At 46.3% G+C, this 26255-nt stretch overlaps 1 protein-coding gene across 4 annotated transcripts in view; it reads right to left on the reverse strand.

The window, feature by feature from the left end:
- Window positions 1-534: 534 nt before the first annotated feature.
- Window positions 535-26255, reverse strand: part of GRHL1 (grainyhead like transcription factor 1) — a 76141-nt gene continuing 50420 nt past the window's right edge. For 2 of the 4 annotated variants that reach the window (XM_069605988.1, XM_069605987.1), the window contains exons 9-16: window positions 25403-25561; window positions 22932-23019; window positions 18362-18501; window positions 17086-17126; window positions 13588-13676; window positions 12516-12601; window positions 3836-3900; window positions 535-2116 (exon numbers count right to left, since the gene is read on the reverse strand). In XM_069605988.1, the coding sequence (XP_069462089.1) occupies window positions 2002-2116; window positions 3836-3900; window positions 12516-12601; window positions 13588-13676; window positions 17086-17126; window positions 18362-18501; window positions 22932-23019; window positions 25403-25561 (783 nt within the window). In that variant the 3' untranslated portion in view covers window positions 535-2001. The remainder of the gene's footprint in view (window positions 2117-3835; window positions 3901-12515; window positions 12602-13587; window positions 13677-17085; window positions 17127-18361; window positions 18502-22931; window positions 23020-25402; window positions 25562-26255) is intronic. The other 2 variants (XM_069605990.1, XM_069605989.1) reach the window with 1 other exon arrangement.

The following is a 26255-nucleotide window of genomic DNA, read 5'->3' on the forward strand; positions in this document are numbered from 1 at the left end:
ACCATGGCGCACACAGCGACTGGCAAAAACAGAATCCACACACGAGCCCACCCACCTGGCCTGGTGTCAAAGCAGCTCCATAGCTTCTAGTGTGTAACCCCCTCGCCCCAAACAATGCATCACTTTCAATTCCGAGGAGGAAACATGCCTAACCTGTACCTTCGGTTTGTGCCAGGTTTCTTTGGTGAAAATGACTGGAAAACGAGTGGAAAGGGGGGAATGGCGAGTGGTGTGTGTAAACCATGGGTAATGTTTCTGAGTGGATTAAAAAGATGCGACAGATGGCGCAGTGGATAAAGGTAGCAATTGTAGACATGTGTTTTAGCAGTAAATTGTCAAGCGCCAAAACTAAGACCTATCTCACTCTTTAGATATGAATGGTGTCTATGCCAGTCGTCAATGCAACGTGTCAGCCATGTCTGGCACCACATGTTTACATATACACCGAAAGGGTCCAGTAAAAAACTCTACACAGAAAACTACTGTTTGACATTTGAGCTGAATCAGCACAAAACAGATACAAAAAGAGTCACATTTAGAAATTGAAATATAAAATTTAATCCCTTTGGCATAATGTACAACTCCAATGATGCAGGTGAAAACAGCAAGCAATATTGAAGCTATGTTCTTCTAAAAAGAAATCACAAATCCTGGCGTAGGAGGCATATCCCTGGATGTACCTCACACAGCTGTCATGCCACATTCCCGTAGCACAGGATACAGTCCATAAAACCTCTATGCATACCAAGGACCAATTCACTTTCCCTGAATCTAAAACATACCCGTTCAATTTCTGCAAAAGGTCCATAATAATATTAATAAGGCACATATATATATATATACTATATTTACAAATGTAAAAAAAATCCCTCTCCATAGTAACAGTTTCTGAATAAATCTGAATGTCTTTATCTTTTTCACGTTTTATATATTTATACATAAATAGTGGGGGCCCTGGAGCATTGTGCTGGTCGACCCAGAAGTCCAAATGTGTTATTAAAATAGAATATTTTGTATACAACATAAATAAATGCAATTAATGTCGTCCAATGAACAGGGATGATGGTAAAGCCTTTTGTAGCCAATCGTTGTTTTCCTTGCTGTAGTTCTCTGCCTCCTAGGTCCAGGGTGACATCCCTGAAGGAGTAATCCAGGAAGGAGAGCAGACTGTGTGAATCCTTTGCAGAGAGGGACATGCGGGCTGCTGGCTCATAAAGGACCAGGTAGAGACAATAGATCATTTCGCTAAACATATCCCTGTATCGATCAGTGCCTTGAACAGGAGTTTCACAAATAGCCTGGGTGGTTCTGCACTCCGCGCCATGCATGTATGGCATTTGTTCAGTTTGGTGCACACCTATTATATGCCAGTGCACCTATTCTTGGGTATAGAATGCAACAAGATGGGGTTTAAGGTTTACAGTATTTACAAGCAACCAAATACATAGGTATATATTATATATGCAAATTCTACATGAGTATGTACACATTTACAGTATTTCACCCGTTATATATTGCACTTATTATGCACAATGCAGCTCACTCTCATTGGAACACTGTGTAGAATTGACGTTCTTCATTCTATAGGCAGTTCTATACTTGGGGGCGAGAGCACAAATGTTATCCCGATCAGTAAACAAGGAGAGTGAATTGAAGTGTGGCAGGAAAACACAAATTCTAGCCAGTTACCTAGCAAATGCAAAATGAAATTGTGAAGTCACACTCTGCACTATCATGGCTAGTGTCACCCAGGCTGGGAAGGTCTTCTTTCGAAGGATGACTTATTCTAGGCATGCCTCTGCCTCCATAATCAGTGGAGTCATAATGCTAGGTTTATTCCTTGAGTTATGTCCAGAGAGATATGCTGCTTTGGTCCTTCACAGGTTCACATGTTTCAGGCTGGCTTTGCTCCGATAAGGATGTCCCCAGTGTGCCCGGTACAGTGAGTATAATGGCATCAAGCGTTCAACTGGCCCTTCGACCAAGAAACTGGCGTAAGTCTTATATTTCAGTAAGTGTCAGCTTGAAAGATCCCCCCGCCTCTTCAATCTGCAGCTGGAAGGTGTCTTCATTGGAATAATGCTTCACAATATTATCGTCCATGTTCACAAGGATTCTAGGAGAAGAAAAGCAAGATTGAAAAGCCTGTCTTGCACATCCATTCATTTCATTATGGAAGCATCAATACCTCCCTAGCGTCAGAGGGAAGTCCCGGAGGAGACATCAAATTCTCTAATTACACTAGGAGCTGTTTCACCTAGCCCTACAGGTAAGCAGTGTACCGGCCACTTTTACCCCCTAAAAATAGACAGCACAAATGTAGGGATTAAAAGCACTCCCACCATAGGAAGTGGGCACAGCCCTGCCCTTGCTGCCGCTAACGTAGCTACACAGATATTTGCAGATCAGTAGTGCCTGCGGAAGTAGTTCTAATATTATTACTGCCTAATGTGAGGAATAAATATATGGTACAAAATGCATTTTCAATTTGCATCAATTTCTAGGTGTGAAGAAGGGTGGATTAGTAAATTATATATACGTTTTAGAACATATCCTTCTTGCCTAAAAATAACCCCATCAGGAATTGGAGTTACTTTTTGACACCATATAAAAATCCTTTACTCCAAACTTCAAAAAATAGAAAGTAAAATATCCCCACTCCCAAATCCCATATGGATCCCTGGTTACTCCTAAAGAAGGGGCCTGGCTTCTTCAGGCCAAGTAACAAAACTGTGGCTAAACTGGTCTTCCAGGAGTTTTGCATGAGCCGATTAGTTACTTCCGGTGAATGCTGTGAGATACAAAAGGCCTGGATCTAAAACTACTCCCAGACAAGAAATCTGAAAGCAAATGAACCAGGAGGGACAGCTCAAGCTAGAAAGCCTTGGGAGGACTTCAGACCAGTGCAGGTAAAAGCTGTCGAAATTCATTCCTATTCTGCTAGAACTATATGTGGCTCACTATCCTGATGGAGGACTGATGCAAATGGAGCACACTTCCTGTAAGAATGAAGTCACTGAGTGAGTATCACAGCACGTCTGGTATTTGCTGGGTACCGTGTGTCTTCTTGTTAATTCGGAAGCTCTGCTTTAGCAGGTTGACTCAACCTCCATCCCCCTTGTACTGCTGCTGTGACCGCTCCACGGCATAAACCCAGACTCACTAAAGTGGCTCTACTGCCTGTATGATCAGAGCTGGCACTCAAGTGACTCAGCCTTGTGTAGGGAATATTTAAGGAGTTGTCGCAAAACAGGAAAAACCTTTTAAAGTCTGTGAGGTAAAATGGTCTTATGATGCAGATTTGCATTTAAAATTTGAATGAAACCTTTTTTTAAAGCATAACAATAAACCGCCAACATAACTGTCTTAAAGAAATTATGACAAAATTCAAATTAAAAAATAGTGTTGTATCATTTAATTTAAAACTAACTAAAGTTAAGCGGGGTCCACCCAACCCTTACAGCACTCAATAATATCAGTCACTGTTGCTTGATTTCCTATGAAGTATTGTATTGTATATTTATATATAGCGCTCTTTCCCCACTTCTGAGTCTTCTGATTAAAGAGTTAAGGCATAGACCGTTAAAAAGGAAAGTGCGTTTTCTACTGGTCAGGACAATGGAGGCATTTACTGCATCTGTTTCTTCAGTCTGCATGAGGCTGGACTTGTTTTTTTTGGTCGGCAACGCTTTGTACCAATGCTGGCCCGCGCACCATGGATCGTCCACAACACGTAAGCACTGCATGCCCTACTCTATGCCGAGAAGCAGTCAGTCTTATGTGTGCCTAGTTCATCATCACAAACAGTGAGCAGCCTTGAACACTCAGTACTCACCCTTTTTTACATTTCTTGAAGATTTTTCCAATTTTTTCAAATGGGACATCATACTTCTCTGAAATCTAAAATACAAAGAAGTAACGTGTGAAAAATAAAAGTAGTTGACTGCGTGCATCACAGACGTGTTACATATAAAAATGTATGCCAGTTTGTATGTTCCCAGAATGCTCCTTGTTATTATGCAACACATCCAGGAACTATTGTGCCGTTCATCCCGTTGCCTTTCCCATACGGGATGTATGTACAGAATGAGGGGATTTACTCACTTATTGAATTGTTTATATCCTGACTGAAAGAATATTTGTTTGTTTTGTTTGTTTGTTTGTTTATTTGATAATGCGCTCCAAGCCCTTGGGCAGCTGGGCGCAACAATACAAGTAGACTCGAAACTTAGTTACAGTGCCTGACACAGGCTATTACAAAACAGAGGTAACCTCCAACAAATGAAACAAGTGATACAGTACATATAGGATCAAGATGGGTAAGCGTAGAAGAATACCGTCTTAACATATGTATAGCATGATCAGCTAGATAAGGGTGAATATCGTTACATATCATTGTTGTGCAGCCATTTGAGAGCGTTACATCTAAATCTAGTGTAGGGTAATGGGCGTCTGAGGTCAGGTGGGAGTATGTTCCATGATTGTGCAGCTCTAACAGGGAAGCTAGATCCACCCGCTGTAGTAAGTTTGAATCTCGGGACTTCAAGTAAGAAGGTGTTGGCAGATCTCGTCAGTCGGTTTGAGGATCTCCAGTTGATTCTTTCAGCTAGGTCGGGGGGTGCTTGATTGTTGAGGCATTTGGATGTGAGAGAAATAGTTTTAAGGAGGATTCTGTCCTTTATCTTTAGCCAGTGGGCCTCAGTCCGGTGTTTGGAGATATGCTCTCTACGTGGGATATTCAAAGCTGCTCTTAGGGCATTATTTTGTAATCTCTGGAGTTTGTCAATGACCGACTTATTTGCACCTGAGTATAGGGCGTTGCAATAGTCCAGTCTGGACATGACAAGGGCATTGGCCAAGGTGAGGCAGCTGGCACTGGACAGGAATGGTCTGGCAACACGGATGAGTTTACACGTGTAAGTGGTTGTAGAGGCGAGGGAGTTCACTTGCTTTTTAAGGGTGAGAGCTGAGTCGAGGTAAAAACCTAGAGTTTTAACCTCTCGCATAACCTTAATAGTATTATTGTCGATGTTAAATGAGGCATAGTCCGGGATTTCAGTTTTATCGTTGTTAAGGCAGAGGCCATGGGTGGCCATCCATGCCTGAATGAGGATGTATATTTTATTCACCAAAGCCAGGTCCACTTCATAGTTGCCCAAAAGGGGTATAAGGATCTGGGTGTCATCTGCATAATTTGTGTAGGTGACACCCAGTCTGTCCAACTTGTCGAACAATTGCTTGGTAAAAATGTTGTACATAGTGGGTGAGACACAGGAGCCCTGTGGGACTCCACATGTAATTTGGATGGGATCGGCACAGGTAGAGGTGGAAAAGACTCTCATGGTCCGGTTGGCTAGAAAGGATTGGACCCATGCTATAGCTTCCCCTGTGAAATTGGCAGCGAGCTTGAGGTGGTTGCATAAAACTGCATGATCCACCAAATCAAAAGCTGCTGACAAGTCCAGTAGGAGTAGCAGCGCTGTTTTCCCACTATCCTTGAATTCCTCAATTTTAGTTTTAAGATCTATCAAGGCTGTTTCAGTGCCATGGAGAGGGCAAAGTCCGATTGGCGCGAGCCTAGTAGATTGTTAGCTTCTAAGTAATCTTGAATTTGGAGATAGGCTACTCTATCGATGATTTTTAGTAGGAAAGGTACAGTGGTGATAGGCCTATAATTAGTTGGGATGGATGGATCAAGGGTTTGTTTCTTAAGAAGGGGGAGGACCCAGGATTCTTTTAGGTTAGCTGGCATTGTGTTGGATTTGGAAGAGGAGTTAATGAGCTTCGAGATAAACGGGGCTAAATCTCTGGCTGCGTCCTTTATTATTTGAGCTGGGCAACTGTCGCCCTTACAGTTGGAAGGCTTCAGTGAGAGGATAACCTTTTCAGTGTCGATGATGGAGATAGGTTTGAAGCTAAAAGGGGGGATAGTATTAGGTTCAGTCACTAGAGGTGCTTGTTGATCAGTAGGAGAGAGGGTGTCCTTTTTATTAGTTATTTTAAGCTGGAGGGTGGAAATTTTATTCGATAGAGCGTTCTGTATGTTAGTGCACCATATCTTCTCCTTGGGGACCGTGTCAGTTGGTTGGATGGGGGATTCCATTTCCCGGAGGATGGCAAAAAGTTCCTTGGTATTAGATTTGGCATTAGTAATTCTGTCATTGAATACATTTTTTTTTGTATTGATAATTTCTGTCTTGTAATATTTGGTGAATTGGGTTAAGTTAACTTTGTTGTCGTCAGTAGGCGAATTGTGCCAGATATTTTGGAGTTTTCGTTTTTGCTTTCTAAGGTCCTTAAGCTGGGGGGTGAACCAAGCATTAAGGTGGGCTTCTTGTTTAGCTTTGCGTAGTTTTGGAGGTGCAATAGTATCTAGTGCATGAGACATAGCTTTATTAAAGGTGTCTACTAGGGTGTCTGGGTCAGTATTGTCCTTCAGGCCATTGATAGTAGGCAGGAGGAGGGGGATGAGTTTGTCTGTAGTAATGTCTTTTTTACTTCTGGTGGGGAGTGGTGGTATCATTTTGATAATTTTAGGGCTGAGGAGGTCAAGTGTGGCAGTGAAATTTATTAGATAGTGGTCGGTCCATGGTTGAGGGATGATGTCAGTAAGGACTATGTTGCAGTTAAGTTCAGATACCCAGTCAAGGGTTCTACCTTTAACATGTGTGGGGGTGAGGACTTTTTGGGTAGGGCCGTGGTCGTTTAGGATAGCTGTTATAGAGAGGGCATTTTTATTATCTGGCTCATTGAAGCCAATGTTAAAGTCGCCCAGCAACAGCGTTTGCGAGTGATTTTGGGTATTGTTAGCTATGAGGGTGGTAAGGTCATTTTCGAAGGTTCCCAAGGGACCTGGGGGCCTATAGATCAAGTGAATAGTTAGCGTGCGGTTATTAGAGAGTTGCAATTTTGCTGAGAGTACTTCGCAGGAAGCACAGGAAGGTGAGGTGGTGAGTCTGATAGGCAAAGTAGTTTTAGCAATGATGGCTAGGCCACCGCCTTTAGCATTGGGTCTATCTACTCTGTGGATCTGGTAATTGTCAGGTACGGCTAGCATCACGGAGGGTCCTGCTGCCTCGTGGAGCCAAGTTTCTGTTACGGCAAGGATGTCGATGCTGCTGTTGTTTAGTATGTCAGCAATTTCAGTTGCATGGGCTACCATGGATCTGGCGTTGATAAGGGATCTAGTAAGTGATAAAGTATTCTTAGGAATAGGATAGCTTGCAGATTTATCTGTGTTCTTGTTTCGACTCGGGTGTTTCTTTTTATGAAAGTGAGTGGGATTCGGGGACGGAGTTGAGGGTTTCGTGGCTTGAATTTGCTTATCCAAGTGCGTCTGTATAGTTGGGGATCTAACAGTATTGTTTGCGCTATTTCTTTTGGGTTCATAAATGCAAGGTAGTCTTGCCCTAAATCTCAGGTTTCTGTCTGTGGGGGGGGCTATTGCTGTAGGTAGCAAAGGCCATGATTGTAGTTAGCAGGGTCAGGGAGGTCAGGTTTCTACACATGGTAGTTAGAGTAGTTAAATGGTTCAAGTTGCTTCCCTTACTTCACTAGGATGTCTGGCTAGGGTGTCGCAATATAGATTGCGGGTAGCTAGTTATAGCCAGGGGTTCATCTAGTGATCTGGATCATGATATTCAAGAATCACAATATGAACCAAAATGCATGACTTAGAGTAGTTAGCAACGTGCAAGGCAGGCGACCCAAGGGTCTTAAATAGGTAACAGGATGCAGTGGCAAGCTACCAAGGGGTCTCGGATAGGTGACAGGGTGCAATGGTAGGCGACCAAAAGGGTCTCGGATAGGTCACAGGGTACAGTTGTAGCAATGCGCCAGTCTAAGCAGTACTGGGTGAATGAGTGAGCACATTCATAGCAGAGGTACAAAAGGCAAAGCAGATACCAGGCTTGCAGCAAATGTGGGCATATCAGACAAAGAGCAATGCAACATACATGGGGCACCAATCAGTAGTAAGGCACAGCAGGTTAGGTTATGCAAGTACACTACACTTACATCAAGTAAGGAGCAGTGCAGAGTACACAAGGCACCATTCAAAAGTGTGGCACGTCAAACAGGCATTGCACCTCAAGCATTATCAGGCAGAAGAGCGATGTAGCATACATGTGGAGCAGATCAGAATATGTGCGCAGCAGGTTTGGATAATGCAGGAGGTAGGCAGACTAACTCAAGAATCGTGCACATTAGTCTGAGGCAGGCGCAATAAGGGAGCATAGCAGGTAAAGCATAGGCAGTATGGCAGGTGTTAAACAGGGGTGCTGCAGGTGAGCACGTTGGTAGCAAACTGGGGGCGAGCACTATAGACGGTAAGGAGAGCGCTGTATATCAGAGTCAATAAAGTACATTAAAGGTGGTGCAGGTAGCGTGGATTACCTTCCATTGCAGGTGGTTAGCCGGAGGGGCACTAGAGGCAAGATGAATTGCAGAAGTTTTTGGGCATAAGGACGTCGCCTGGCTGCGTGGCTGCGCTCGGTCAGCTCAGTCAGGGGGATGGCCTTCTCTCTGGGCCTTACCTCATTGGCCGGCTCTCGTCTGCCGGTGATTGGAGGCACGATGTGTTGCCAGTCAGCATCAATCCAGAGGCAGGATGCAGGGTGCAGGTCAGGCAGGCATTCAGGACAAGGTCAGGCGCGGGGGGACCAAAGCGTGGTGGCCATCTTTAAATTACGGCACCCATCTTTAAATTGCCTGACAAACGAATTTCGAGTGGAATGAAAACACATGGGCAATATGTGCTTGAAGCTGCAGGTAAGTAAGGTGAGCAGCCTTTGTAGAGTATAGCAGGCAGGTGCTCTTCAATAAAAGCGATTTTAGAGCGGATGAGGCGAAGAAGTGCTGTGGGGATAATGAGGGCTCTGAGGCAGCTGATATTATGCCTGGAGCTTACCTCTTCCTCTCTGCATCTCGGGGGCAGCGCGGGCTGCTCCTACAGCGGGCTCAGCGACGGTGTGGCTACTGGACATCATGAGGAACAGACTGGGGGCTCAGCTCAGTCAGGGGGATGGCTTTCTCTCTGGGCCTTACCTCATTGGCCGGATCTCTCCTGCCGGTGATTGGAGGCACGATGCGTTGCCAGTCAGCACCAATCCGGATGCAGGATGCAGGGAGCAGGTCAGGCAGGCATTCTGGACAAGGTCAGGCTCAGGGGGACCAAAGCGTGGCGGCCATCTTTAAATTACGGCGGCCATCTTTAAATTGCCTGACAAACGAATTTCGAGTGGAATGCAAACACATGGGCAATATGTGCTTGGAAGCTGCAGGTAAGTAAGGTGAGCAGCCTTTGTAGAGTATAGCAGACATTTATAAACAGCGAGCGAGTGACCAGAGAAATGTATTTATAAAATGCAGACTGGATGCAAACCCGAGAACATGCAGAGCGACCCAAAATACATGCTTGCAATGTCTCATGATTTTTACTAGTGTTATGGGATTTTTAGAGTATGTGGGCCTAGCTTTGGGAAGACCCCCCCCCCATTGTCGCCTGCGGTGGCACAAAAAGCTGCCTCTACTACTGCCATGTGCATCATGATGTTACTGGCCGCAGAGCACGGTGGCCGGGGCATTTGGCTGCCAGGCACCACCTCCCTTGTCAATGCAATCAATTGCAACTGAGGTCTTCCACCAAATAACCAAATACAACGAAAGGGATAAACACTGCATTGAGTCATCAACTGAGCAAACACACACATTTTAAGGACCTTTGCCAGTGTGGAATCTTCTCATTAAAAGAATGATTTCATGAGAAAAATCTGAAAGTGTTTGCCAAAGAAGCTGTGAACTCTTCCTTACCATAGAGCCACTGATACAATAAATATGACCAGTGTTTGTGGTGCTGCTGAGGTGAATGTTTCTAGGTGTAGTGTGCTTGCATTTCTGTAGTGCTTTAGATCCCAACGGTGTCTCTCACAGAAAACATTGCCATCTGAACGACCAAATGGCTAGTGAGCTAGCTCAGGGCAACTCTCGGAGGGCGCCTTATTGCTTAGAGGTCACATTCCAGGGGAGGCAGTCCCATCTTTTCATCCTTCCAAGATGAATGAAATGAGTGCAATAGCCTTGAGCAATACCTCAAGTTTCAGATGAAAGTATTTGTGCACTTCCGGGGGAAAGGGTAAGCAAGAGACTCCTAACGATGAGTTCTTGATAGATTTGTGCTTAAGGCGAACAGAAAAAGGCCTGGATACTGCGTTGTTTCATTTGACCAAAGAACCATGTGATTCCATTCACCATTAACACTTAGGCAAACATCATAATGTGTGACCCTCTGCTTTTGTGGACGCCACACAAAGGATAGAAAGCCCTTGTGGGGAAGCATTTCACTAAGGGTGCATCTGAATTGTTAAACCTCCTCAAATAAGGGCATCGCAATGTTCGAATACCGCAAAGATAGCGTGTGGTGGGCCAGCAAGTTGAAGAGGATAGGGGAGATGGATCTAGCAGCCCATGTATCTACTGTCCTAGTCAGATTGAGTGCCTCCAAGGGGCAAACCTTCATTCAGCCAGAATGGAGAGAATTCAAGGAAAAAGTCGACTAAATGGACAAGGATGTTGATCTGAGAAGTCTGTTGCAGCTCATAAACTAAGGAGCTTTACGTAAGCGCTTGGGGTTTTCCTAACTCAAGCAGCTCTTTCTCTGAAACCAAAAAGTTCATGCCTAAAAAATAAAACGTAGCACGAGCGTGACACTTAAGGTAATGAGTGGAGTCCTTAGTTAGACCGTGAGGGTGTGGGGAGGGAGCGAGAGCATGTGAGAGCAGAAGAGCGCTGGAGCAAAGAGCGCGTAAGAGAGAGTGCAATAGAGCGCAAGAGAGCGCAAAAGAGAGTGAGAGGGAGCACGAGCGAGAGAGAAAGTTTGCGAGGGAGCACGAGAGAGAGAGTTGGGGAGTGGCAAGGGGATGAACTCTGCAGAAGTCAGTGGTAGCTGTGCATGGAGAAGGAAATGTTGCCCCGTTAGGCCTTTTCTTGCTTTGCTGTGAAGTGTTATGCTTTCTATGCCTTGTCATGCTGTCTTTTTCCTTCCTGTGATGTTTTATGTTTTGCATGCCTTGTCATGCTGTCTTTTTGCTTCCTGTGATGTTTTATGTTTTGTATGCCTTGTCATGCTGTCTTTCATGCTTTGCTATATGTGGCTTCATTGTTTGGACCCGTCACTAACATGTTCACCGTTGTACCTTCTACCTCACTACTCAAGGCATGATTTTGCTCTCATCTGTCCCTATGCAGTTGTGCTTGGATGTTTCCGATATTATTTTGCCAGCTGGGATTTTCTCTGATGTGTCACCCTGTATTATTGCTCCCGTGAGTACTGCTGTAGTTTTCTCCCACTGTCATGTTGCTCCTCCCAGGTGCCCTACTGCAATACTATGCCTAGGTACCCTACAGGAATGTTTCCGCTGGAGCTAGTTCACTCTTGTTGACTTGGTACCCACTGCTGCCTGCTCAAGTATTTCTTCCCTCTTCCCTCCAATGGGATTTAGGATCAGGTGCTGCACACTACACACTACCTGCTACTAGGAACACCAGCACATTCCAGATTCCTTTGGGCTGGTCCTTAGAATCACCCTACCTGAAGTGCACTGCTTCCAAGAAATCAGCATGAGCACACCAGATGCATGCTCTAAAGGTCCATCGAGGGGTCCACTGACTGCTTCCTACACCAGCCAACTCAAATTCTACGCTGCAATGCAACATCCATACCAACTAAGCAACCCACACAGTGCAATTGAACATCCCTGCCAAGAGACATCAAACAGCTAGACCCCTCCAACCACCCTGTGCATCACAGTCCCAAGCAAGGCATCTTCAAGCCACTATCAGACAAAGTTAACCTCCGGGCACAGAAAGCTCAGGTGCATGCAACATGATCCACCTGGAACCAGACCTACACACGGTACCCAGGGCACTCGCGACCTGCATGCCTCAACGCAAGCAGAGCTGTATCGCATTTTCCTTCTTTGCTCTCTCAACAAACCCAGCCCCGCTCTTTAAGACGGCAATATAAATGCAAATAACAAAGTAAAAACATGATGAAAAATGTAAGTTATTAAAACAAGTTGATACAGCTATGCTGGTTGAACCAGAACACAGTGGGTACTGTGGGGAGAGCTCAAAAAAGAAACATGCCCTAAAGATCTTGAGGACCAGAAGGAGAATACTCAGTGCGACTCATCACAAGAGGCAATGTGCTGGATTTTCTAGCACCTACTTCTTCCCTTACAAGGTCAACGGATTCAACATATTGACCAACCCTCAGCCAGTGCCGATGGCTTGGAATGATCTTACACCACACTCTGTCCATTTGTACAAAATGCTGAGCCTGCAATAATCCCTTTCAGAGGTCTGTAAGCACAATGAGTTTGCTACAGTGAGGTAAAACGCTGTAGATTGTGGTAGTAGGTGCATTGCTGGATAGAAGTGTCGTGAAACAAGAGAATACACATACAGAAGACAGGTGTAGGTTTAGAAACCTGGAAAAAAAATACAAGATAACTTACAGCTTCCATCAAACCGTTCAGCGACGGCGTCTTCAGCATGAGTGCATCAAAGACTTCTTCTGTCTCCTTCCGAACATACAGCAGCACTAAAGGCAAGAGGAAAGGGTTAATGCTCATCGCTAATGCACAAATAGTGTCAATGGATCACAGTGTGATCTGCGTCCCATACCGGTAAAGTACTATAAATTCTATGAGGTCAGGCAGAGGCACCTCAATAAAAAGGAGGTTTCCGTAGAGGGCTGCTATTGTTCTTAAGTGCCCCCCTCTTCTGTGCTGCATGGCACCCAGGCTCCCAGACAGAACTGCCGCGATGCAGAATAACTAAGGCAAGCGGGTATGGCTAGAAATGAAAGGCTTGCATTCAGGATGGCAACAGCCAACGTGATAACCAAGAAACTGACGAGCTGCGTCTCGGTCATTTCCTACTGCCTCCCAGTTACACTGCTTTGCTGATTCTGAGTGTAGTCATGCGGCCTGCTATCATCCTGACTCTAGCTGTGTGGGGGGTGGAGGGCCTTTACAGGGACACAACAGCAACCCTGCGTGCTTCAACTCTGCTTTTTCGTCAGCGGTGGACACTGCTTGTTGTTTAGTACATAGACAGCTTTATCACTCAGTTTAATGTGAGTGTGAAGGCGGAACCGCCCAGCTATGAGACCAAACAGTGGCAGAGTACAAGCCACGACCCAAGTATGAAGGAAGTAAACAGGCCTTGGCCCGTAAGGGTGAGGAGCCACCGAATCAGTGTCCATGCCCACCAGGCCCGGGCAATGCTTGCGCGTAAATGTGCCAGAACAGGGCCCTGCTACATCGCAGTCTTCCCTGTCCACCTCCACTGTTCGTGTTCAACGACAGCCTCACTGGCGCTTCGGACAGTTTCTTTTATGGACTTGGCGTGCCTTCACCACAATCTGGTAAGAGAGACAATTTGCCCAACAGCAAGCAGTGGCCGTGCTCTCGCCACCCTTAAATGACACAAACTAAAAACGGACATTGCGCAGCGAATGGAGCTACATTCAATCTCCCATTAAACACTGACACGCCATAAAACCTGAGCCCTGAAACGGTGTACCTCGCTTAGGCTCTTCTATCCTCGGCAGCTTAGCAGGCGGCACTGTAAAGTCATCTTCCGCTACAAAGGACAATCGCTTCATCCCAGACCTGAAAACCAAGAGTAAAATACATTGAGCAAATGGCATTCTTAAACTCAGCCAACATTCGTTTTTTAAAAGAAATTCACATTATGGATAATTTTGGAAACATGTGTAAACAAGCAAATTAAAACCGAGGTGCAATTGCGTGTTGCAGAGCTGCACATCAATACACAGGACAACAAAGGCCATTCATTATTAAAGGCATGGTCTAGTAAAAAATGTTATTTAAAAAATAGATAGGCAACATAAAAAAAAAAATACTAGCATTCTCTTTTTCTAAACTTCCTATGTAAAATTTTGAGCTATTCAAGCTCAAAATTCGCAAAAGCAAGCACATGGGCGCATCCATTTTGTGAAATGGATGCCCTCCTGTGCTGGATTTTGCGGCACTAATGAAGGAAAAGCCAGCCAGCTGTAGTAAACAAAAGCTACCGCTGGGTGGCTTTCCCTTCATTAGTGCTGTACGCGGAGGACGGGGACCGGAGACCAGAGCAGGAAAGCTGCAGCTGAATCTCGGTAAGTGCTATTTATTTTTTTTTAAAAATAAGCACTAGCTGCGGTTTTTTTCCTAAGTTTTCCGGGCTGGAGGAGCCCGGAAAAATTAGAAATAAAACCGCAGCTTTAAAAACGTATTTATGTTTGCGGTCGCTTTTGAAGCGACCGCAAACATAAATACAATGTTATTGTGTTGGAAAACGCTGCGGTTTTTCTTTCCAAGTTTCTCAGGCTCCTCCGGCTCGGAGGAGCCTGAGAAACCCAGAAAGAAAAACCGCAGCGTTTTCCAACACAACCGAGTTGTGTTTCTGCCTGCTGTGGCTATCACTTTGGGTCTCCGGTGGAGCACCGGAGACCCAAAGTGAAAGCCACAGCAGGCAGAAACACAACGTGGTTGTGTTTACATGCCGCGTAGTGTTTCAGCCTACAGCTGATTTCCCATTTGGGGCTCTCGGGCTCCCCATGGGGAGCCCGAGAGCCACAAATGGGAAATGCTAAATGCTGCGTTGTGTCTGCCTAAATCTGCTTTCCCATTTGGGGCTCTCGGGCTCCCCGTGGGGAGCCCGAGAGCCCCAAATGGGAAAGCAGATTCAGGCAGAAACAACGCGGTGTGTTGGAAAACGCTGTGGTTTTTCTTTCCGAGTTTCTCAGGCTCCTCTGAGCTGGAGGAGCCTGAGAAACTTGGAAAGAAAAACCGCAGCGTTTTCCAACACAATAACGTTGTATTTATGTTTGCGGTCGCTTCAAAAGCGACCGCAAACATAAATACAACGTTTTTAAAGCTGCGGTTTTATTTCTAAGTTTTCCGGGCTCCTCCAGCCCGGAAAACTTAGAAAAAAAAACGCAGCTAGTGCTTATTTTTTTTTTTTTAAATAAATAGCACTTACCGAGATTCAGCTGCAGCTTTCCTGCTCTGGTCTCCGGTCCCCGTCCTCCGCGTACAGCACTAATGAAGGGAAAGCCACCCAGCGGTAGCTTTTGTTTACTACAGCTGGCTGGCTTTTCCTTCATTAGTGCTGCAAAAGCCAAAGCGAGCACAGGAGGGCATCCATTTCACAAAATGGATGCGCCCATGTGCTTGCTTTTGCGAATTTTGAGCTTGAATAGCTCAAAATTTTACATAGGAAGTTTTAAAAAAGAGAATGCTAGTATTTTTTTTTTATGTTGCCTATCTATTTTTTAAATACAATTTTTTACTAGACCATGCCTTTAATGAGCCCATCAGAGACAAACCTGTAGAAAAACAGGGGCTTGGTAGGGGTGAATCCCGTTGCTGAGGTTTACCAGCGGCAAATACAAATATCTCCCACCGTGTGCTTTAGGGTGAGTGAGGAGAACAAGGAAGATGACAAACTGATCAAAGCAAATGCCCGTTGTTGCGAGTGGTGGTTAAGCATTGACAAGCCCTCCAATTGGTCCATCCTAGCATGCATAAGACTGCATTGACTTTGAACTCTGATTTTCATTACTATAGAAAGAGGGCTAAAATGAAAGTGTACTTCCACGCACAATGGCCAAACAGAGCCTCAAGGAAACAACGGTGGACTCACATTTCTCCAACTATGGGCACAGAGTCCTTGCACTACCATTTGATGTGTAGATACTGCTGTCTTGGGAACTAATCACTACATGAAAAGCTACGTGTTCTGAACTCTACTTTATAGGCAATCCACCGCCACTGGGACGTCAGAATCAAGAGGGTTTTGAAAATTCAAGAAAGGCCAGGTTGTCTGAGATTACCATTCCCAATTTAGGCCAGAGCGTGATACATTCCTGGAAACCAGTGCCAGAGTGATAGAGACGGCAGGAACTATTGAAAAGCACGACCACATTGGATCACGGTAATGCCACATGGCTAGGAACACAGAGGGGGCTCCCACCCCACCAATACACGTCCACTCTGGACGATGGGCTCATACATATCAGGCTCTAATTTGAAGGCAGATCAGTGCACCTGGTACATGAATTCAATCAAGAACTTGGCACCATTTTCACAGGTGCCTACCAGGAAATGTAGCATTGCCCCGGATTCAGGGAATGTCCTTGGCAAAAGCTAATACAGCAAATCATGGTTGCTGCTTCATTGAGACTTTTGAAGGGTGTGTTTTGATGAGTTTAGATCTTGTGACATCACTTTTTTTTCAAGTTTGTTGAGGTGGGGTCTGAGGCATGTAAGTAGGCACCAGGAGAACAATGGAAGCAAGGTCCTGGTGGGTAGGAACAACATTGCCCATCTCTGGGAAATAAACAGACTGCCCATTGAGTCCAAGATAAAGCAGCACGGGCACCCCGCACTAAGTCGCTGAATTACTGCACATCCTGGCCCTTCACCACCACAACAATGGGGTGCAATTGTACAGGCAGTGTAAAGTAGGCAGGGAAAAATAAGTCAAATATCCCAAACAGCCAAAAGAAAAGGGTCAATGCGGCCGGCAAGTAACGCTACTTGTCTTGAACTTGATATGGACAGGCTTAGTGCAAGCCCTGGTTTTCCTTTAGTTTTGTCTCTGTTAAGGTCATTATTAATGCATGGACTTGTTGTCCTGTTCTATTGATGTGCAGCTCTTCAACATGCAGCAGAACCTAGATTTGAATGTGCTCATTTAAATAGGTTTCCAAAATTAGCTGCAATGTGATATCCTCTTTTAAAAAGTACAGTGAATCCTTTCAGAATTTGGGGTCGGCTGGGTGACATGATGAACTTGATACAGTTTCATTTCCCCTCCCTCGGTGAGAGGTCACCCGTGATAATGTTCATGAGTGTTGAAGAGTGTTCAGCTGCTGACACAGGCAGGGTTTCCATGGGCATGTCATGATGTCACCAGACTTTAGCCTCCCATCTCAATTTTCTCATGATTTCAAATTATAAGACTGCACTTTATCACGTAAACCGGGGAAGCAATATATAAAACTGTACTCACCCTTCTCCTTCCAGTTCCTCATTTGCGGTGGCCGGGAGTACCTTAATAAAGAAATGACAGATGAGCAAACAGCATTCCAATAGCATCACTGATGTGTAGATAGAAATGGCTTCTAGCACGTCATTCCCCTGTGGAGACTAGCACTGTGCAGAAGAGACTGGCTTTACGAAGTCACTCACAACTCTACACAAGAGGCACACATCACAAACTATGGGATTAGTGAACTCCCGTGTATACACATACACAGACACCCGCACACACACCTATTATGTGAAATTAGAATACTTCATGGCACTTTTGGATTCTGTTGAACTTGTTGCTTTTCCACCAATGTCTTGAGGGGCCAAATCAAAAACTCTGCCGCCCAAGACATGCCATTGCACGAGGTGGTTTTGGGGGTTTACTGCAACACTAACATATATTATCAGAAATGTGCAAACCAGGGAGCTCCTGCAAAGGTGAGCGAGAAGGATGACTGGATGCCACCGGGAGGCCAGCTCGGGCGCAGGAAGACGCTGGGCAACATGGGTTCGGTATAAGGCCCCATGCTTGGAGGATGGACTGCAGCATGGAGCAAGATTAGAATGCCCAATTTTATTTTTTAATAGATGACATTCTTAGTGTGTTGGGTACCAACGAAGCCACTGACACCTGGACATTTGATCAGGCCTCCCAACAGATATCCAACATCAGAAAGCAACACCTCATCACCAACTTCTATGTCACAGTCCCAGCCAAAGTATTCTCGGACCACGGGCACGCGAGGCGCCCATGTGGACACACCATTCAAGCGCTCTTGAAACATACGGCCAAGGAACAGGCCTGCAGACAGTACCAGGTACTTCTCAAGTACACGCATCAATACAATAGCAAAGTTATCTTGCTCTTTCCCCCCCTCTCTCCACTAAGCAGAGCCAGTCGCCCTCTTGATCAGATCTGCCAAAGTGCCGGGAGGGCATGCAAATGGCAGATGGGTATAAAACCCAATAGCATAACAATAATGTTTCTCATTGAGGGAAAATGATGGTGGGGCACCAAGCATGATGTCTGTGTGTGGACACTGCAGCCAATTTACACACATGGTCACAATAAACCCTTCCGGGAAATGTCAGTGGGAGATTTAAACCTGAGTGCACTTGATCCTTAATGAAGATGCATAGGGGATACCCAAGCGGGCACCCCCGAATCCCCATGCAGATGCAAAAATATAATTGGCACATATAAAGAAAGCGCAGGGCAGAAGGCTCTCTTGCACAAGTGCGCAAGTTGCACCTACGTGAGTAGTGCGCTGCAGGTTGGTGAAGTGCACGTCCGGAATGAAAAGAACGGGCTGAGTGTCGAAGTCCATGAGTGGCTTGAAGATGGTCATGTCGGTGCGCTTGTGGGATGGCAGCAGGGCTCCTTTGGCATCTGAAACTGGAAACAGAAGGGTAAATACAATGCTCACAGCGAAGGCGCTCAAGCCGGGGCTTGCCATTGTCATTGCACAGTGCAGATCGCCCCCACACCCCCATCCCATCATAAAGCATTTATTAATGAAGAATGACCACTACACCCCTTGGCTCAACCATTGAAGGTTGCCAGTGCTAAGAAGTCACTCAAGCTGGCCTTCCATCATATCATCTTTATGGGCTGCAGAGTGTGGGCTCGGAGTCTTGACTTGGGAGTTTCAGATGGTTCAATCTATCAACCCTCTGCTTACTTTTGTGGAGTTCTGTCATGCTTTGAGTATACACGATCATTCTCTAAATATCACCCATTGACCTGACAAGCTTTGCAAATACTCCCAATCTGACATCCGTAAACTTTGAATACATGTTATCTTCTGTCATGTTTATGAGATAGTGCTGTGTCAGTTGTATGTGATGTTGATTCACAGTTCTAATTTGGTCAGTAGGACTCTAGGAGATTAATATTGCAGGGGAATCTAAATATAGTAGAACATATGTTTAATTAGAAAGTCCCATGGAGATCCACTGCCAACTTCATGCAGTCACTGCAGAGGAACTTGGAAGGTTTGTTCCTTTCTGCTACAGCTAAATAAGTGTAACATTTGCATGCACCATTTAAATACCGGTGGTCCAATGAAACAGAACTAGGATTGCTGCATGAATGATGCTCCATTCATATTGTAATAGTCGCCCAAAGAGTAACCGGGGAACCGCGCAACTTGCAGAATGGGATATTGGGGTGAATTGTTGCCTCATGTGTTTGTTACATGTTTACTTTTGACTGTTGCTTTTATGTAGTCCTACGTATAAGCTGAATAAATAATCAGGTGGTCTGTAAAAAGGCACGTGTGGGCCTTTTATTTCAAGATGGCATGGCTAGGGCGAGAGTGGAGAATGTAGGTACTGCACACAGGGTTTCGTGCACAATCACTGGCCCCACAGCTCTTTGTAATGTTCTGAAAATATTCCTTAAACGTGAAAAAGTCAAATTAAAAAAAAAAAGAGTACAGCGCCCAAAACACACTGCAGTTATACACCTTGAATCAAGGGTCTGAAAATAGAAAAGAAAAATCTTATAAATCATGCATATTTTCTATTAATTCATTCAATGTGGGGAGAAGAACTTCTGCTGCGGGCACAGTTGACAAACACGGATTTGGCAATCAGCCCACCTAGCTCTGACACATTGGGACACATTGGGAGATTTTTCTCATTAGCCATTTGATTTTTGGCATCAGCGTGCACACTGCCCGCTGGTCCGGGCACGCATGTGAGATGATCTGCTCCTGGAGACCAATGTACTTCTACACGCACAGAGCGACTACACACCCACATCATTTTCCCTGCACATTGAAGATTCATCTGAAGCCTGTAGACAATCTAAAGGGGAGATGTGTCTTTACATTATGAAGAATTATTTGCAAGGAGGAATGCGGTTTTTGTTGGTGTGGCCCAAGGGACTGGAAAGGTTTTCCAATCATTGTATTTACTGGCCAACATTTGTAGAGCATAGGTGTTGAATGACGAAATCACAACAAGGAACATTTGAGACAAGACTTTTGCGTTGGGCTCTGCGCTACCCAGAAAGACAAGAAACCTCCCCGCTTCAGGCAAGTTTCAAGGAATACGCTCCGATTACAGATGGAAGCACCAAACCAAATAGATGGAGAGACAATGCAGGAGTGGGGTGTATACAGCTTTCTACGGGAGTGGGGTGTGTACAGCTTGCTGCAGGAGTGGGGTGTGTACAACTTGCTGTGGGAGTGGGGTGTGTACAGCTTGCTGCGGGAGTGGGGTGTGTACAGCTGGCTGCGGGAGAGGGGTGTGTACAACTTGATGCGGGAGTGCGGTGTGTGCAGCTGGCTGCGGGAGTGCGGTGTGTGCAGCTGGCTGCGGGAGTGCGGTGTGTGCAGCTGGCTGCGGGAGTGCGGTGTGTGCAGCTGGCTGCGGGAGTGGGGTGTGTACAGCTTGCTGCGGGAGTGGGGTGTGTACAGCTTGCTGCAGGAGTGGGGTGTGTACAGCTTGCTGTGGGATAGCGCGCCATCGGGAAATAGCCCCTGCTTCAGCAATTTCAGACTCCCAGGTAGCAAGAGATTTCAGCATCGAGGAGAGGTGGTGGGCAGATGTGGAGTGTCACTCAGGCAGGAGAAGACTGTGAGATAGTGTGCAGCCTTTGCGCTGGGAGCCTTTGGAAGGCTTTGGAGATATGATTGGTAGCTGAAAAGATTTGGAAAAGTGGTGGGGCACCACTGGTGTGGAAATAAAGGTGGCACATACACAGTACTGTGCAGGTAAGGTGCATGCAGATTGTGAGGGTATGAGACTAGGTGCTACAGGAATGCGGGGCATCACCCATGTGGCAATCATGGTGCCAGGTGCAGAGCTTCAAAAATGTGTGGTAAATAGGTATGCAAATGCACCGTTGTATTCCATCGTCACACACCTTCTGACAGAACATGGTCAGGTGATGAGACAAGATGGCGCACCACTTGTTCCATTTTCAGGGAGACAGCAGCAGATGCCTATAGATGCATGTGGGCACCACATTTCTGGTTTTGGTGATATAGTGTGAAATACTGTGGAGGTGCATGGCTGCACTGGCCTGACATACATGTCAGTAGCTGGTAAGGCACAGACAGAGTGTAGGTTGGGTGGAGGTAGTTACATTAGTGTGATCAACAACGTTTTGCCGTTGTCACAGGGAGTCTGCTCAGGCAATGAGATGATTGGATATTTATAATAACCAATGAAGGGGTTGGGCCAACAATGTCCTTTGGCACAAAAAAGAAAACTATTTAAGGTTGTTTATTTCTTGTAATAATCTGTACACCTTATTATCATGGATGTGTGCTTCTTGTCCAGCATGGCTTAGCTGGAGATCCCGTGTTAGGGAATGGGTGCACCAGCCAGTCGCAAGATACCACCCGCGTGCTGGCCCAGTGCGTCCATTGGGCCCATCAGGGAGGGAGGGACTGCAAGGCCATAGTAGTGTTGGTGGCAAGCGAGTCTCTCCAAAAATCAGCAGCATTTTTCATTCTCTCCAACCCTTTTCAGCTACTTAATCCCAAATTGTGAATTACAATAATAAAGCTTCCGAGTGAAAGTAGATGAAAGATACCTCAGTAAGTTGAGCGCTTGCCTGGGTCATCTTTTTTTTGGCTTGCAGGGAAGAGGGGAAAATCTTGGCAGGGCCGACTCAGCCCTTTTACCTTCTGAGGTTGATCAATTGAGTACCATTAATTTGTCTAATTATCATGCTCGATCTTCATGCAGCAAGTCTTAAACCGCCCACAAAGCAGGCTGCAAGGGAAACACAGTACAGGGCAAATGCTCGTCCAAAGGAAGGCCCCACGTGGGCATGGGGGACCACTCACTGAGTACATCCCGGAAGGAGCAAGTCAGCCTGGTGACGCTGCAGTGAGGGGGCAGTGCATGGGGCCTGCAGAGTACATGGTTCAGCAGTGTTTTGACCTGGCAGAAAGTAGACAGGGGGCCAATAATAACACCTATTAATGCATGGCATAGAAACGGGAGGAATCAGGCATAAATAGATATGATATGATAGGTTATTTATAACGTGCTTAATAAACTGAGGTTTCTAATCGTAGACCCGGGGATCGAACCTGTGGTGCTCTGTGTTGTCTTGCTTCCAAGGCGAGCACCTGGCCCCTGGGCTATCCTCCCGAGAAAATAGCCTGAAAATGTCAATAGAACAGAATATATTGATCCGATCAGGAAAAGGGCCACCCAGGTAACCAAACGGCATTACACATCCATGGGCTTTTCGAGAGGGGGTGCAATCTATATTAACTTTGAGAAGTTTGGGCGAGCAGAGACACAGAAGGAAAATCGCAGCACAAACCAGTGCTTGTAACAACTTTACCAGGCACAACAGCTGCCGAGTGAATGACTTGTTTAGTATGTAGTGCCACAAACATCTTTCGTTTCTCAGCCGATGCGGGGTCTTAGTTCATCCCAGAGTAGCAGGCTCTGGATTCTAAAATCCCCTTGGGCTGTTTCTAGACTCAAGGGGAAAGCAGTGACTTGCAGTGAGACCTCGGTGGCAGTGAGCGCTTTCATTCTCGCAGTAGACCCATATGGTCTGTTCACAAACCAGGCTGATGGCTGTGGAGGCAGTGGCACATGTGAGAGAGGCTCTGCAAGGTATGGAGAGACTCTGCCCTCCCAAAGTCAGGCCTCAGGAATGGGGCCAGGCCACCAAGACGCCAACAGCAAACCACTTCCCTTCCCTTTCCTTCACTAACCGACCCATCCCAGCTGGACTGGAAATTTACATGTGAGCCTTTTAACACGCACACTGTATAAGCAAAACGTGTGTGAGTGAAGCAATGTCTTGTGTGTACTATTAACACGAGCAAAGCCAGTTTTACTTACAGGTGTGTAACTGGGAGCTGGTGAAAGTGCACTTGCCTTTTCGTTTGCTTTGTTTTCGTTCTTCATCCCGGATTTTCCTTTCAGCTCCCTGTAGAACCGAAAAATATACATTCAGACATTGGCTTTCACTGTTCAGCGATACCTCTGTACTTTGCAAGCGTTGCTCGTCTGCTGGACTCGCACAGTCAGCATGCAGTCTCACAATCACTGCACAAGCAACATCTTTAGAAACAAGACTCTTGGGCAAGTCGGACAATAAAACAGTGCTCTTTGGTGTTGGGGCCAGATCAGAAGCATTGCCAGCCACCCGCCCCTCCCGATCACTGAAGGAAAGGGCATGCTCGAGGCTCTTCATTTGCAAGCGCCTTCTTTTTGTTGTAGTATTTCACCCATTGCAGTGAGCTGTCGGAGAAGGGCTCAAAAACATTGTGTAAGTAGCAAAAATAAAAGTGGTATTTCCATTTCCACTAAGCTCGCTGTGAGTGAATCATCCTGCAGATGAGCGATTCCCTCCAGCCCGTGAGTCAAGCCTCCTGCAGATGAGCGATTCCCTCCAGCCCGTGAGTCAAGCCTCCTGCAGATGAGCGATTCCCTCCAGCCCGTGAGTCAAGCCTCCTGCATATGAGCGATTCCCTCCTGGCTGAGTGAAGCCACCTGCAGATGAACGATTCCCTCCTGGCTGTTAGTCAAGCCTCCTGCATATGAGCGATTCCCTCCTGGCTGAGTCAAGCCACCTGCAGATGAACGATTCCCTCCTGGCTGTGAGTCAAGCCTCCTGCATATGAGCGATTCCCTCCTGGCTGAGTCAAGCCACCTGCAGATGAACGATTCACTCCTGGCTGTGAGTCAAGCCTCCTGCATATGAGCGATTCCCTCCTGGCTGAGTCAAGCCACCTGCAGATGAACGATTCCCCCCTGGCTGTGAGTCAAGCCTCCAGCACTTCAGTGATTCCCTCCTGGCTGTGAGTAAAGCCTCCTGCAGATGAGCGATTCCCTCCAGCCCGTGAGTCAAGCCACCTGCAGATGAGCGATTCCCTCCAGCCCATGAGTCAAGCCACCTGCAGATGAACGATTCCCCCCTGGCTGTGAGTCAAGCCTCCAGCACTTCAGTGATTCCCTCCTGGCTGTGAGTGAATCCTCCTTCAGATGAGCGATTCCCTCCAGCCCGTGAGTCAAGCCACCTGCAGATGAGCGATTCCCTCCAGCCCGTGAGTCAAGCCACCTGCAGATGAACGATTCCCCCCTGGCTGTGAGTCAAGCCTCCAGCACTTCAGTGATTCCCTCCTGGCTGTGAGTGAATCCTCCTGCAGATGAGCGATTCCCTCCAGCCCGTGAGTCAAGCCACCTGCAGATGAGCGATTCCCTCCAGCCCGTGAGTCAAGCCACCTGCAGATGAACGATTCCCTCCTGGCTGTGAGTCAAGCCACCTGCACATGAGCGATTCCCTCCTCGCTGTGAGTCTAACCTCCTGCAAATGAGCGATTCCTTCCTTGGCTGTGAGTCAAGCCTCATGCAGATGAGTGATTCCCTCCTGGCTGAGTCAAGCCTCCTGCAGATGAGCGATTCTCGCCTGGCTGAGTGATTCCCTCCTGGCTGAGTCAAGCCTCCTGCAGATGAGCGATTCGCTCAAGGCCACGATGACAGCCTCCAGGGCAGCAGCATGCTGGAGGCAGTCCAGTGACACCCTGGCTAGTTTGAAGGCACTGACCCGGTGGTTACAACCTTACCTCTGGCAAGGGCAACATTTCCCCCATTTCTAAAAGAGGGTCGGGATGAGGGGTTTGTAAAAGGTGAACAGAAATAACCAGAACCCTGGGAATCAAGACACCTGAAGAAGGCCATTTACTTTCATTGTATTCCTCAGAGTTAGCGAGTTATGCACTAGCTCAATACATTGACACCCCGTGCATCGTTATGGATGTGTCCCCGGGCGCCTCGGGTTCTGATCCAGCCTTACTACAATGACATTAATGTTATGTGCAAAGTAGTACCAAAGCCCACCTCAAAAGAGAGCACCCCAAGGAAGAGTGAATCAGAGAAAGGGCAGGGAGATAAAGGGAAGCACATGTGACCGGGAGAAGCTAATGACACGTGTGAGAAAACAACGCAAGGAAAATCAAGAAAACAGGCAAAATGTAAGAGGAAATACATGAGTCTGTAGACCAAGATAGACATCAAATGAGAAACAGTTGAAAGACGCTCGGAAAAAACAGAAATGGCAGAAGCAACCAACACAAGTATGAAAAAGAACTAGAACAAAAAGCAATAGGGAGAGAGATGTCAGGGAGTCAGGCAAGCTACTGGAGCAGCAAAGGAAGCAACACCGCGGAAGTGTGGGCGAAACAACAAAGGGAATATGAAAGGGACACATTGAGGAAGAAAGCGAGAAAGCAAAGATGAGACAGGGAAAGTGATGCCCTCCCTCCCGAGCCCCCTCCAGAGCCGAGTGCTGGGCGCAGGAAGGCGCGTACCTTGTCGCAGAACACTTTAATCTGGCAGTAGGCCCGGTGCACCGGCTTATTACTCCGGTTGTTGTAGCTGTACGTGTCAATCTGGATGTTCAAAGGAAGCCCTTTCACTCCTTTCTGAGATGAGAAGTCAGTACTCAAGCAGTTCACAGAGATGAAAACCTACAGGAGATGAGAAGCAGAGCCCCCAGTTAGGAACCACCACAAATAGTCCCATTCACAAGGTTCACAGCAGGACATATGGATAAACGCCATGACAGGAAATCCTGCTTACTTTGTTCTAGGCACATAGGAAAACAAGCAGTGATGCACCCAACAGTTGTGGCTTTTGTGTAGGCATGCAATAGACATTTGCCAGGCACTGCTGCAATGGTGCTGCCTGGCCATAAGATGGCCATCGCTGGAAATGCTGTGAGGACCTGGTCATATGATGGCCGAGCCTGGCAAATGCCTATCGAATACCTATACACAAGCCAAAACAATTGGTTTTGCCAAGAGTATTTTATTGAAAGGCCCTCAGTGCAAGGAAGCGATGCGGGGGGGTGAATGTTGCTTATACATCAAGTGGCTAAAGGAACACTTGGATTAATATATCCATTACACCAGGTGTTCATTTACAGCATCAATAGTGATTTTTATTTTTAATTGTAAGAAAAAATCCTTCACAATACATGTCAAACATATTACACAAATCCACGAATGCAAAGATGTATTAAAACTAAAAACATACTAACAACAAGCATTATGACAGTGCTCGCTTCCAGTGGCATCCATACTCAAATTTACAGAATTCAAATACCCCAAAAAATCCATAACCACTGAATTCGAATGGCCGCTCATTACAAATGACCATAAA

Source organism: Ambystoma mexicanum, chromosome 4p (assembly GCF_040938575.1).
Source record: "Ambystoma mexicanum isolate Mex_15411 chromosome 4p, UKY_AmexF1_1, whole genome shotgun sequence".
In the NCBI taxonomy this organism is placed as follows: domain Eukaryota; kingdom Metazoa; phylum Chordata; class Amphibia; order Caudata; family Ambystomatidae; genus Ambystoma; species Ambystoma mexicanum.